General features: G+C 53.5%; 2 protein-coding genes and 1 long non-coding RNA gene across 6 annotated transcripts; 2 read left to right on the top strand and 1 right to left on the bottom strand.

Annotated features, from left to right (window-relative positions):
* The first annotated feature begins 2,100 nt into the window (after positions 1 to 2,100).
* DPH2 (diphthamide biosynthesis 2) lies at positions 2,101 to 5,484 on the top strand. 3 transcript variants are annotated; one of them, XM_084785995.1, is made up of 6 exons: positions 2,101 to 2,400; positions 2,634 to 2,746; positions 3,150 to 3,373; positions 3,524 to 4,207; positions 4,296 to 4,472; positions 4,582 to 5,484. In XM_084785995.1, exons 1-6 carry the CDS (start codon positions 2,254 to 2,256, stop codon positions 4,761 to 4,763), a joined length of 1,527 nt encoding a protein of 508 aa, XP_084642121.1. In that variant the 5' UTR covers positions 2,101 to 2,253; the 3' UTR covers positions 4,764 to 5,484. The 3 variants fall into 3 exon arrangements, with proteins under 3 accessions (XP_084642121.1, XP_084642120.1, XP_084642122.1); XM_084785994.1 differs by having other exon boundaries at positions 2,101 to 2,406; XM_084785996.1 differs by lacking the exons at positions 2,101 to 2,400; positions 3,150 to 3,373.
* A 1,494-nt stretch (positions 5,485 to 6,978) lies between these two features.
* On the top strand, positions 6,979 to 10,414 carry ATP6V0B (ATPase H+ transporting V0 subunit b). Its single transcript, XM_084786011.1, has 8 exons — positions 6,979 to 7,266; positions 7,780 to 7,828; positions 8,084 to 8,167; positions 8,454 to 8,531; positions 8,736 to 8,805; positions 8,932 to 8,983; positions 9,286 to 9,476; positions 10,103 to 10,414. Exons 1-8 carry the CDS (start codon positions 7,092 to 7,094, stop codon positions 10,127 to 10,129), a joined length of 726 nt encoding a protein of 241 aa, XP_084642137.1. The 5' UTR covers positions 6,979 to 7,091; the 3' UTR covers positions 10,130 to 10,414.
* LOC311599904 lies at positions 7,273 to 11,175 on the bottom strand. Of its 2 annotated transcripts, none has more exons than XR_014780054.1 (3): positions 11,023 to 11,175; positions 8,721 to 8,858; positions 7,273 to 7,605 (listed from the first exon to the last, which is right to left on the bottom strand). It is a non-coding gene; the product is annotated as an uncharacterized lncRNA (long non-coding RNA). The 2 variants fall into 2 exon arrangements; XR_014780055.1 differs by lacking the exon at positions 11,023 to 11,175 and adding an exon at positions 9,150 to 9,287.
* Between the last annotated feature and the right edge of the window lie 5 nt (positions 11,176 to 11,180).

The following is an 11,180-nucleotide window of genomic DNA, read 5'->3' as shown; positions in this document are numbered from 1 at the left end:
CCCTGTCTTTTGAAAAACCAAAAGGAAAAAAAGAAAATGGGTGAGGAAGGCTGTGTGGAGGAAGTTGTATTTCTGATGAGAGTATGGGCCTTCAGGATCCACTTGGAGTATGAGAAGAAATGAAACAGAGATTTGATTTCCAGGATGGATGTGTGGTAGGGTATTTTATTTTTGTTTACATTTATGTTTATATTTTTAGGAAAAATATTGAGTACATTGCAAGTGGACAGAGAGCTGGGCTGTAATTAGTGTACTAGTGTGCCGCCTACACTCTGATAAGGTGTTTAAGAACATCTGAACTTGCATATGGTCAAGAGGGCTGTAGAACGTAGGGTGGGGTGAGGTGAGCTGGAATGCCTTTCAGCCCCTACAGGAAGAGTAAGTATTACCTAACATTGCCTGTGGACCCCTAGCTCTGCCCTCTTAGGACCTCTTATGTAGATGAGCTGGGCTCATCAGGACCACGGACAGCGCCTGGCTGCTGGACTCTTAACTTTCTCTCAGCCCTGCCTTTCTGGTTCCCAGTCAGTAAGAAAGGAGCTGAGTTCACCCCACTGCCATCTGTGACACCTGAATCCATTTGATGGAGTAACTGCATCCCAGTCCTCTGTTCTTTTCCCAGCTTTTGTACTGATTCTGTCATTCATTTTCATCCAGTGGCTTCCTGAGCCAGCTAGGTTCAGTCTCTTCCACAGTATCATTTATCACCCAACTCCTCAGTCCCAATTAAAAACAAATTATGTGTATGTGTGTATGCCTGAATTTGTCTGCACACCACATGAGTATAGTTACCTGCAGGTATTAGAAAAGGGATCTCCTAGAACAAGTTACAAACGGGTATGAGCCACCATGTGGTGCTGGTAACTGAACCTAGTTCTCTGCAAAAACAGCAATGTGTGCTGTTAGCCACTGAACCGTTTCTCCACCCGTCTCCATCAGGCCCGTTCTTATAGTACTTATTTCTCTGCTCTCTTGGAGGATACAGAGATAGTAATCCACATGCTTTTAGACCCCTCCCCCCGAGACAGGGTTTCTCTGTGTAGCCAGTCTTGGCTTCCCTGGACTCGCTTTGTAGACCAGGCTGGCCTCGAACTCACAGAGATCTGCCTATTTTCAATCCTTTTTCTGTCCTCTCCCATCTCTCCTCATGTATATAAGGTAGGAGAATGTAGGGTCTAGAGCTGGGGATGTAGCTCAGCAGTAGAGTTGCATGAGACCCAGGTTCAGTCCCACGGAGGTGGGGAGAGAGTACATTAGCAGACCTGGTTTTAATTTTGTTTCCTTATCTATCAAATGGGATAATTCTTGCCCCTAAGAATGTGGTGCTTGAGCCAGGCTTGATGGTGCACGCCTTTGATCCCAGCACTTGGGAGGCAGAGGCAGGTGGGTCGCTGTGAATTCGAGGCCAGCCTGATCTACAAAGTGAGTCTAGGACAGCCAAGGCTACACAAAGAAATCCTGTCTCAAAAAAACAAAACAAAAAAAGAATTGGCGCCTGATGAACTTAGCAAGGCTCAGTGTCTGACTGGCAGACTGTGAGGTGTGAGGATAACAACACGTGGGATATGCAAGGACTAGTTTGTAAAGTTATAACGACCCTTGGGACAATCCTTCAGCTGACAAGGTAAAGAGCATAGAGACAGTCCTATGAAGCCTGGTGATAAGTGTCCACCCACAAATATTCAAACCCTAACAGTGGGCACTGAGTTAGAAATTACACAGTGCTGGGAGTCCCAGCATCAGTTACACTGCAGAACCCTGTCGCAAATTATGGGACCCCATGAGATGGTTTGGTGGGTTAGGGAGTTGGATGGTCAAGAACCCCTTCTCTTACCATATGTATACATGTGTGCACGTGCACGCACGCACATGTTTAAAACAAACTTCACTGCACAGAAGATGCTTAATGTGACCAGTATATAGAACCTGCTCACGCTGAATTAGTGGCTTAGGAAGCTGATGTTACCCAGGTTCTCCTGAAAGTACCAGGAGGGAGCTGCAGCCAGTGGAACCACAACACCCACAAGGCTTTGCGGCACTTCCGATTGGTCCTGAGTGCGAGGCTGGTGATTGGTTGTCTGAGGGCACTCCTTGAACCCGGAAGTAATCTCCGTAGGCCCATGTGTAGTGGAGGACCGGGAGTTTGGAAGCGTACAGTGTCGATCCTAGGGCTCATGGACGGGTTGGTCACGATCCACAAACAAAACTGCTCTGACTTTGAGGACTATTGAGGGCGCAACTGCATCGTGCCCGATGGAGACTACGTTCAGCAGCCCCGCGGAGGCGGCCCTGCAACGGGAGGCGGGCGTCCCTGCACTGTTGACCCCTCGGGAAGACCTCGACCGAGTATACGAGCTGGAGCGAGTCACGAAATTTGTCTGCGACTTAGGGTGTCAGCGGGTGAGGGTCGACATAGGGCTCCCCTCTGGGCATGGGTTGCGGGCTTGGGATCTTGGGTGCTATGTGAGAACTGGTGGGTTGAGGAAATTGGAGTCTGCCCATGTTGCACGGACCACCCATTCCGTGGGGCTGAGTGTCCCCCAGGAAGTAGGGGCTTGGAAATTTGCGTGTTTCTTTTGAGGCGCTTGGTGGAGGGGTGAGGTTTTTGCTGACCTTATGGCTTGCGCTTGCAGGTGGCCTTGCAGTTCCCTGACCAGTTACTGGGCGATGCTGGGGCGGTGGCTGCCCGGCTAGAGGAAGTCACAGGGTCTAAGATGTTCATTTTAGGGGACACAGCTTATGGCAGGTATGAACTCGTGCTGAGAATAAGTGGTCAAGCTGGGTGTGGTGGTGCATGCCTTTAATCCCAGCACTCGGGAGGCAGAGGCAGGTGCATCGCTGTGAGTTCGAGGCCAGCCTGGTCTGCAAAGTGAGTCTAGGACAGTCATGACTGCATAGAGAAACCCTGTCTCAAAAAAAAGTGGTCAAGTTATGAGGAAGGAAACTTGCGCCTTGTGGGGTTTCCCTGCACATAGTGACTACCTCCACTGTCCGTGTTCGCATGATGAGAAACTCCTGGTGCCAGCTCCCCTCAGTGACAGTGAATTTCCTAACATGTCACCGTTTTCTCTGCTGGTCACATTCCCTCTAGATGACAACTCTCTCCAGGTAGGAAATGCCTACCTCTCACCAATGCTCTCTCCCTGCAGCTGCTGTGTGGATGTGCTGGGTGCTGAGCAGGCGGGAGCGCAAGCCCTTATACACTTTGGCCCTGCCTGCTTAAGCCCCCCAGCCCGCCTGCTGCCCATCACCTTTGTCCTTGGTCAGCGTCCTGTTGCCTTAGAGCTCTGTGCAAAGGCCTTTGAAGCCCAGAACCCAGATACCACAGCACCGGTAGTACTGCTGAGTGAGCCAGCTTGTGCCCACGCCCTAGGTGAGAAATTACACCTGTGAGGGAAGGAGGGGGTAAGCCCGTAGAGCTCTTGCCTAGCTAGCTTGTGCTTTAGGGTCATATTTAGGCACCTGGATGAGAGACACCTCCTACTCTGCCGGACTTCGACTCTGATACCACCTCCTCTTTCAGAGGCGTTGGCCACCCTCCTGCGCCCAAAGTACCAAGATCTACTCATCGCCAGCCCAGCTCTTCCCCTGCCAGCGGAGTCCCCAAGCTCACAGCCCGAGTCCCTGGAGCGTTTCGGACGCCGCTTCCCCCTGAGCCCAGGAAGACATCTGGAAGAATATGGTGCCTTCTATGTGGGGGGTTCTCAAGCAAGCTCTGACCCCAGCCTTGATCCAGATCTGAGCAGACTGCTTTTGGGGTGGGCACCAGGACAGCCCTTCATTTCCTGTTGTCCAGACACAGGACAGACACAAGACCAGGGTGCGCAGGCTGGGCGGCTACGAGCGCGAAGACTGTATCTTGTAGAGAGGGCCAGGGATGCCCGTGTGGTAGGGCTGCTGGCAGGTACATTAGGTGTGGCTCAACACCGTGAGGCCCTGGCACACCTGCGGAAACTGACTGAAGCTGCTGGAAAATGTAGCTATGTGTTGGCCCTGGGGAGGCCCACACCTGCCAAGCTTGCCAACTTCCCCGAGATGGATGTCTTTGTGCTGTTGTCCTGTCCCCTGGGAGCCCTCGCTCCCCAGCCTTCAGGTGGCTTCTTGCGGCCTGTGTTGACACCATGTGAACTGGAGGCTGCCTGTAACCCTGCCTGGCCACCTCCAGGCCTCGCTCCCCACCTCACACATTATGCAGAGCTGCTGCCTGGTGAGTGGTGGGGGCCGCAGTCTCGGCTTGAAAGTTGGGGCTTGGAGTTGAGGAACCAGAACAGCTTTCTTTTCTCCTTCCGTGTCAGGTTCTCCCTTCCATGTGCCACTCCCGCCACCCGAGTCAGAGTTGTGGGACACCCCAGATGTGTCGCTCATCTCTGGGGAGCTCCGACCACCACCTTCTTGGAAGTCACCGAGTGACACTGGATGTTCGGCCCTAACTCCAAGGCCCCAGCTGGAGCTGGCTGAGAGCAGCCCCGCAGGTAAGCATGCAAATAGCTGCCCGCTGCTGGATGCTTGTCCAGGCCCGGCCCACACAGCTTGTTCTCTCTCTCTCTCTCTCTCTCTCTCTCTCTCTCTCTCTCTCTCTAGCGTCGTTCCTTAGCTCCCGGAGCTGGCAGGGGCTGGAGCCCCGCTTGGGCCAGACACCAGTGAAAGAAGCCGTCAGTGGAAGACGAGGGATCGCCATTGCCTATGAGGATGAGGGGAGCAGCTCATACCATGTGAGGCCAGAGTCGGAGGGCGTTAAGACTGCTGGGACTTGTGCTCCCTGAACCAGCTTCTCGTCCTCTCGCAATGGTACTTGAGGCCTGGGCAGGGGGAGTGCAGGTGGCTCCTCCCTGCGGAGCAGCCTAGCCTGTCCTGGTCCTGGCTCAGCACACAGTAGTGCAGTAACTGCCGGTTTGGTGGTGGGAGTGAGGAGCCCCAGGGCTTGTTTGGGACTGTGGCTCATCCCAGCCCCTGGTGTGAGGAGGTAGTTCAGCCCTTGTTGCGGGCGGTGGGTGGCGGGGGGAGGGCAGGAGTTGGATGACCTAGACCAGGGCTCTTCCACTGTTGACATGTTGGGTAGAGTCATTCTTTACCGCAGAGGCTATTCTGTATATGGTAGGATGTTTGGCTTCAGCTGACAGGAACGTCCCCCCCCCCCCCCAGCTATGGCAACCCAGATTATCTCCAGATGTTGGCAGATGCCTATCACTGCTCCTAATTGAGAACCGCTGGTCTAGACCTGCACTGTCCAAGAAAGTCTTCACTAGACACAGGGCTTCTGTGATTTAAAGTGGACGAGAACCTCAGTTTCCCAGTCACATTTCAGGCATTCGCACGGCTGCACGTGGACTTCGGAGGACAGCTCCGTCTCAGCACAAAGTTCTGCTGGACAGTGCTGGGCTACACTGGCTCAGACTAGTTTCTTGGGGACACCAAAGAAACTGAAATAAATGGAATGCTTTTTCTGTTTCTTTTTATTCACCAAATAAACCTTGGTTCTACACAGTTCCTGTGGATGGATATGTTATATTTAATCAGATTTCTGTCCTCAAAATGTGGTTGGGAGGAAATTGTGAGCCCATGAAACCGAACGGTATGCGAAGAAGGGCGCCCCAGGGACAGCTGGACCCCATGGCAGGCTCCTGAAGGGGACTCGAGAGGCGTCCCAGACAGGGGAGTCCTAAGCTGGATCTTATAAAGAAAAAGTATTATCAGACTAAAAGGCATGAAAAGAATATTTGGGCCTAACCACAGACGGAATTCAGTCACCATGGTGCTGTAAGACTGAGACCTCCAGAGAGATCTCTAGTCTATACCTGGAGTCCCCAGAGAGAAACGGAGTCCAATGTTGGTGCAATATGCACAGGAATTTTATTGAGTTGGTGCACATCAAGGTCTGACAAGCTCTTTCAAGCTGCAGACCTTGAAAAGCAGGCGCAAGTGCGTTTTTTTTTTTAAGGTTTTATTTATTATGTATACAGTATGCATCAGATCACATTATAGATGGTTGTGAGCCACCATGTGGTTTCTGGGAATTGAACTCAGGACCTCTGGAAGAACAGTCAGTGCTCTTAACCCCTGAGCCATTTCTCCAGCCCAGCAAGTGCTTTTTATATCTTTTTGCAAAGGCAGAATTTAGCAGGCTAGCTAGGAGGGGTAAGTACATTCCAGGGGTAGTGGAATATTTTTAGATACAGCTGGACCCTCAGCGTAGGCTGGCTGGCCTTAGTCAAGCTGGACCCTCAGCACAGGCTGGCTGGCCTTGAGTCAAGCTGGACCCTACATGGGGGCCAAATAGCTACAGAACACACGTAGTGATTTGATATTGATACCTTGGTTCAATATCAATATTGCTTCCTGGACTCTCTAGTGGGCACCTCAACCTAAGTAGAGTTACGGAGGGCTGGAGGTGTAGCTTTTAGGGTGCTGGCCCATGGTAGAATATGAGGTATTAGGGGCCTGGGAATGTAGCTCTGTGTTAGTGCTTGCTTTACATGCTGTAGGATTCTAAGGATTTTCTCTTCTGGCCCGAGCGTACTAGGAACTGCAGGGCATTTCAACAGGAGAATGGCATGGCCTTATAAGGATCGCCTGGGTCAGGTGTGCGCCTTTAATCCCTGCACTCACTTGGGAGGTAGAGGCAGGTGGATCGCTGAGTGTTCGAGGCCAGCCTGGTCTACAAAGCGAGTCCAGGACAGCCAAGGCTACACAGAAACCCTGTCTCCAAAAACAAAAAAAGGCTACGTGGGCATCATGGGAGTTCACAGCTGGCACTCCAGCCTGCCTCTGGCTTAGGAAAGGCAACCTAGAAGAATGACCTCTGATGACCAGCAGACCACGAAATCCTGCTTCAAGCAGAGGGAACATTCCAGTGCCTTCCTAGAACTACATAGGACTAGAACAGACTAGAAGGATCTGCACTGGTTAGAGAATAAACTGGGAGTCCACGGGCAAGTTAGGGAACAGCGCAGTGCAGAGCCGGTACCTGTCTCGACGAGCGCCCCGCGAGACTACAACCACCACAGTGCTCGGCGGCACGACGTCACCCGCAGCCGGGTCCACAGGCAGCCAGCCACCGTGCGCAGGGGGGTCACGTGGAGACTGCGCGTCACATGCGCCGGTCAGGTGGCGCTGAGGGGCGGGCCAACAGACTGCGGGGCGGACGGTGGACGCGGTCGAGCTCAGGTCCCACCGATCCGACCCCCGCCGTCGCTGCCACCATGACGGGGCTGGCGCTGCTCTACACCGGGATCTTTGTGGCCTTCTGGGCCTGCATGATCGTCGTGGGTGAGCGGGGCCTGGGCGGGCCAAGCTGGCCAGCTGGGGCGGGGGCAGATGGCAGGTGGCAGCCGGAGCCCGCCCAGCACGGAGCCCTCCCGCGACGGAGGACGGCGGCCCCGGGCTGCGAGAGCCACACTGGCCTTTCCAGGGTCGTGACCGCCGGCTCCCTCTCGCCTAGGAGCTGCAGACTTGGGCGCCCCGCTTCCTCTTTTTCCTCCTTGCCCTCCCCCCTTCACAGCTTGTTGGGTAAACAGCGAGTGGGCCGGCGGGATCTGGCGCGGCCTGGGCGCAACGCCTGTTCTCTCCTGCTTGTGGAGGGGCTTGGTGTCATTGAAGACCGGTTATCTAGGGAGTGACCAAAAAAAAAAAAAAAAAAAAATGGAGGCCTGGGCGGAGGTGCTGTTCGCTCCGGGACTTTCACTTGTCTAATTAGATGTAGGTTGCGGAGCAGTGTTTCTCTTAAGTTGGAGGATGTGTCTGAAAAGAGCAGCCCTTAACTCCTTTCCTCATTTGCTGCAGGAATCTGCTACACCATTTTTGACCTGGGCTTCCGCTTTGATGTAGCATGGTAAGGGAGGGCACGGAGAGGATTCTCCGAGGAGCCCCTCTTCTCTTCTGTAGTCTGAGCCCAGCTCGCTCGCGCTCTCGCTCTCTCTCTCTCTCTCTCACACACACACACACACTGGGGAATATGAAATCTATTAATGTAGCATCCAGGGACTGGTGGGCTGAAACTGGGTGGCAGCCGAGTTTAGTGTGGTCTCCCTACCCCTGCCCGTTCCTGACCACAGCCGAGTCACTTTTATCCGTGTTCCCACACCAGGTTCCTGACTGAAACTTCCCCCTTCATGTGGTCAAATCTGGGCATTGGCCTAGCAATCTCTCTGTCTGTGGTTGGAGCAGCCTGGTGAGTGTTGGGGTGCTGGGACCAGTCGGAGGGGCAGTGGGAGCAGGTGGTGGCATCACTAGGTTCCCTTTTTTTGTTTCTTTTTTTGGAGACAGGGTTTCCCTCTGTAGTCCTGGCTGTCCTGGACTTTGTAGATCAGGCTGCCCTCGAACTCAGAGATCCATCTGCCTCTGCCTCTGCGAGTGCTGGGATTACAGGCGTGTGACACTGCACCCAACTATCGCTGGGGTCCTAATAATCCTGATGACCATGACTACTTGTGTTCCTTTTCTTATCCTTCCACCAGGGGCATCTATATTACTGGCTCTTCCATCCTTGGGGGTGGAGTCAAGGCCCCCAGAATCAAGACCAAGAACTTGGTTAGGTGAGTATAAGGGCTTTTCTCTGTCAAACCCAGCTGTGGTGGAGGACTGATGACATATACGGTGACCAGTCTCATCGCAGCGTGCATGTGAGTCAAGGAAAGTTGGCTGGGGATTTTCTGAATGGCTGATTTCCTTCTCCTCTCTTTTCTCCACCCCTCCCCCACCCCCACCCCCCACCCCCCATTTACCATTACTGTTGCCAGCATTATCTTCTGTGAAGCTGTGGCCATCTATGGCATCATCATGGCCATTGTCATTAGCAACATGGCTGAGGTAAGGAGACGCCAAGAGGAGATAGGCATCCATTGATACGGTCTACGCTTTGCCTAATGATTGGAGGGGAGAGAAGGTAGGTGCGTTAAGGGATGGCTTCTGGTGACTTGGCTTTGTCCTCCCCAGCCTTTCAGTGCTACTGACCCCAAGGCCATTGGCCATCGAAACTATCATGCAGGTAAGTGGACAGCCAAAATGCTTGGTCTTGCCCGGCATGGTGGTAGGGGCCTTTAATCCCAGCACTGGGAGGCGGCAGCAGGCAGTGAGTTGAGGCCAGCCAGCACTACATAGCTCCATAGTGAGAAACATTGGCCACGTACTTGTACGTGTCCAGGTTTACACACCTGCTCCTTTTATACTCCGCTGCTTTAGTCCACTTTGCAGTGTTGGGGTGGGATTGGCCCCCTTGGCCCGTTCTGGACACTTCATTCGTCTCCTGTGCTTGCCTTGGCCTCACTTGAGCTGCTTTTTATCCTCCAGGCTACTCCATGTTTGGGGCTGGCCTCACAGTCGGACTGTCCAACCTGTTTTGTGGAGTCTGTGTGGGCATCGTGGGCAGTGGGGCCGCCCTGGCGGATGCACAGAACCCCAGCCTCTTTGTAAAGATTCTCATCGTGGAGATCTTTGGCAGTGCCATTGGCCTCTTTGGAGTCATTGTGGCAATCCTTCAGGTGCTGGATCCACCCCCGCCCCACCCCACTTCCCATCCCCATCCCTGGAGCTCTGGCCTTTTTGTCCTTGTACCCAGCCCAACCTTACTCAGCTTTAGAGGAATAGAAGTGCCTCCCTTCTTTACCCATAACAGTGGAAACCCTTCTCATCTCTCGGTTCCCTCGTCATTGTTGCCTTATATGCACATATCTCTTCTTTAGTCTCTTTGCATCTTTTCCCTCCCTGCTGTCTCTAGAAACGTCTTCTTTGTGATATATCCTGGGTTGGTGTCTGTGTCAGTCTAACGTGACGTGTTCCTCTTAGGGTCTGCGTGCATATGTCTGGGAAAGGATACCAGAATAGCATGTCTGAATTGTGCATTTGGTCACAGTGTGTGGGTCTGTGACCTAAATGGCCACCTGAAGGTTGTCTGGGTTGGCCCTTGGGGACACTGGCACTCTCCATGTGGGACTTGTCTTTGCTGTACAACTGAACTCCTTTGTCACTGGGCATGTCTGTCTGTCGTGGTGTGTCTGTCCTTGTATAGTCATCCATCTGTGGCCTGTATCCACCCACTGGCTTGCGGGTTCTGATCTTGTCACTTTATCACTGTCCCTGCCTGACTTGTCCTGTTCTTCTTTTGCAGACCTCCAGAGTGAAGATGGGTGACTAGACGGGGTGTCTGGTGGGGCCGTGCCCGCTGTTATTTATTGCTGGTTTCCTGGGACAGCTGGAGCTGTGTCCCTTAGCCTTTCCGGGGCTTGGCGTTCAGGGCCCTCCTGCACTCACCTCTTGCTGCCTGTTGACTTTGGAGGCACTGCAGTCCAGACTGAACCCCAGTGTGCGGAGCAGGCTGCTGATGGTGCCTCTGTGCACCTGTGCATCCGATTCTCCCACACCCCCATCCAGCCCATCTTCCTAGTGTTCATGAAATAAACTTGGTGTTTGTCCCAGTCAATGAGGCTTCTGTTGGCCCTTTGCGACACCTCTCACCGAGGAAGGGTAGGGTCTGTGCACTCACTCCAACCTCTTCTAACTTTCTGTCACTGCTCTGGACAGTGCTGACTGCTGGGGGGGGGGGGGGGAATGCTAGGCAGACTAGGTGCAGGAGCCTCTTCCTGGAAGTCTGGACTCTAGGATCTTGCTAGTCCTACGGCCTTGATCCCTGTGCACTAGACCCAAACTCACTACAGCTAATTAGCTCTCCTCGCAGGCTTAACATTGCTGAAACTCCCTACACCTGGGTCTTGCTAGAGCCTAATTTTTACTTCTCTTGATAGTCCTGAATGAACACCTAAGCCGTTCCAGAACCGTCTTCTCTGGTCTCAATCCCTGCTGCCCTGTTCAGCTCCACCCATTCCTATCCAATTCTGGATTTCCTCCCCCTAATCTCATCCAACATGCTTTTAACCCAGACGTCAATTTCCGTCAACATCGTTAAGGGTCTTACCAAGCAGTCAGCCCTAGTTGACTGACCTTGAATCTGAATCATGCCCCCATGAAAGAGTTGGTAAGGCCTTAACCCCGTGTCTGAGTCGCCCACTAGCCACACCCGGTCCCAACTACCTGAAGGGCCTAGCCATGCAGCTCCTGGCCTCTTTCCAATCCCAAGGCAAGCTGGTGGAGAAACCTGATGGATTCCTGCGCCCCTCCAGGGTCTCGGCTCTCCCCGCCGGCTGGGCCGCGCAGGGCCAACGGCAGGGGCGGGCGGCGGAGCGGCGCGC

Source organism: Acomys minous (genome assembly GCF_964271855.1).
Source record: "Acomys minous genome assembly, chromosome: 6".
NCBI classification, from domain to species: domain Eukaryota; kingdom Metazoa; phylum Chordata; class Mammalia; order Rodentia; family Muridae; genus Acomys; species Acomys minous.
This window is presented reverse-complemented; position numbering and strand designations above follow the sequence as displayed.

Bases quoted from the DNA above. Each gene is read 5' to 3' on its own strand.
- DPH2 (XM_084785994.1), top strand. From the start codon at position 2,254: ATGGAGACTACGTTCAGCAGCCCCGCGGAGGCGGCCCTGCAACGGGAG. The intron at 2,747-3,149 runs GTATGAACTCGT...CTCTCCCTGCAG, and splicing joins GGGGACACAGCTTATGGCAG to CTGCTGTGTGGATGTGCTGG. The intron at 3,374-3,523 runs GTGAGAAATTAC...CTCCTCTTTCAG, and splicing joins AGCTTGTGCCCACGCCCTAG to AGGCGTTGGCCACCCTCCTG.
- ATP6V0B (XM_084786011.1), top strand. From the start codon at position 7,092: ATGCGCCGGTCAGGTGGCGCTGAGGGGCGGGCCAACAGACTGCGGGGC. The intron at 8,532-8,735 runs GTGAGTATAAGG...TACTGTTGCCAG, and splicing joins AAGACCAAGAACTTGGTTAG to CATTATCTTCTGTGAAGCTG. The intron at 8,984-9,285 runs GTAAGTGGACAG...TTTATCCTCCAG, and splicing joins CCATCGAAACTATCATGCAG to GCTACTCCATGTTTGGGGCT.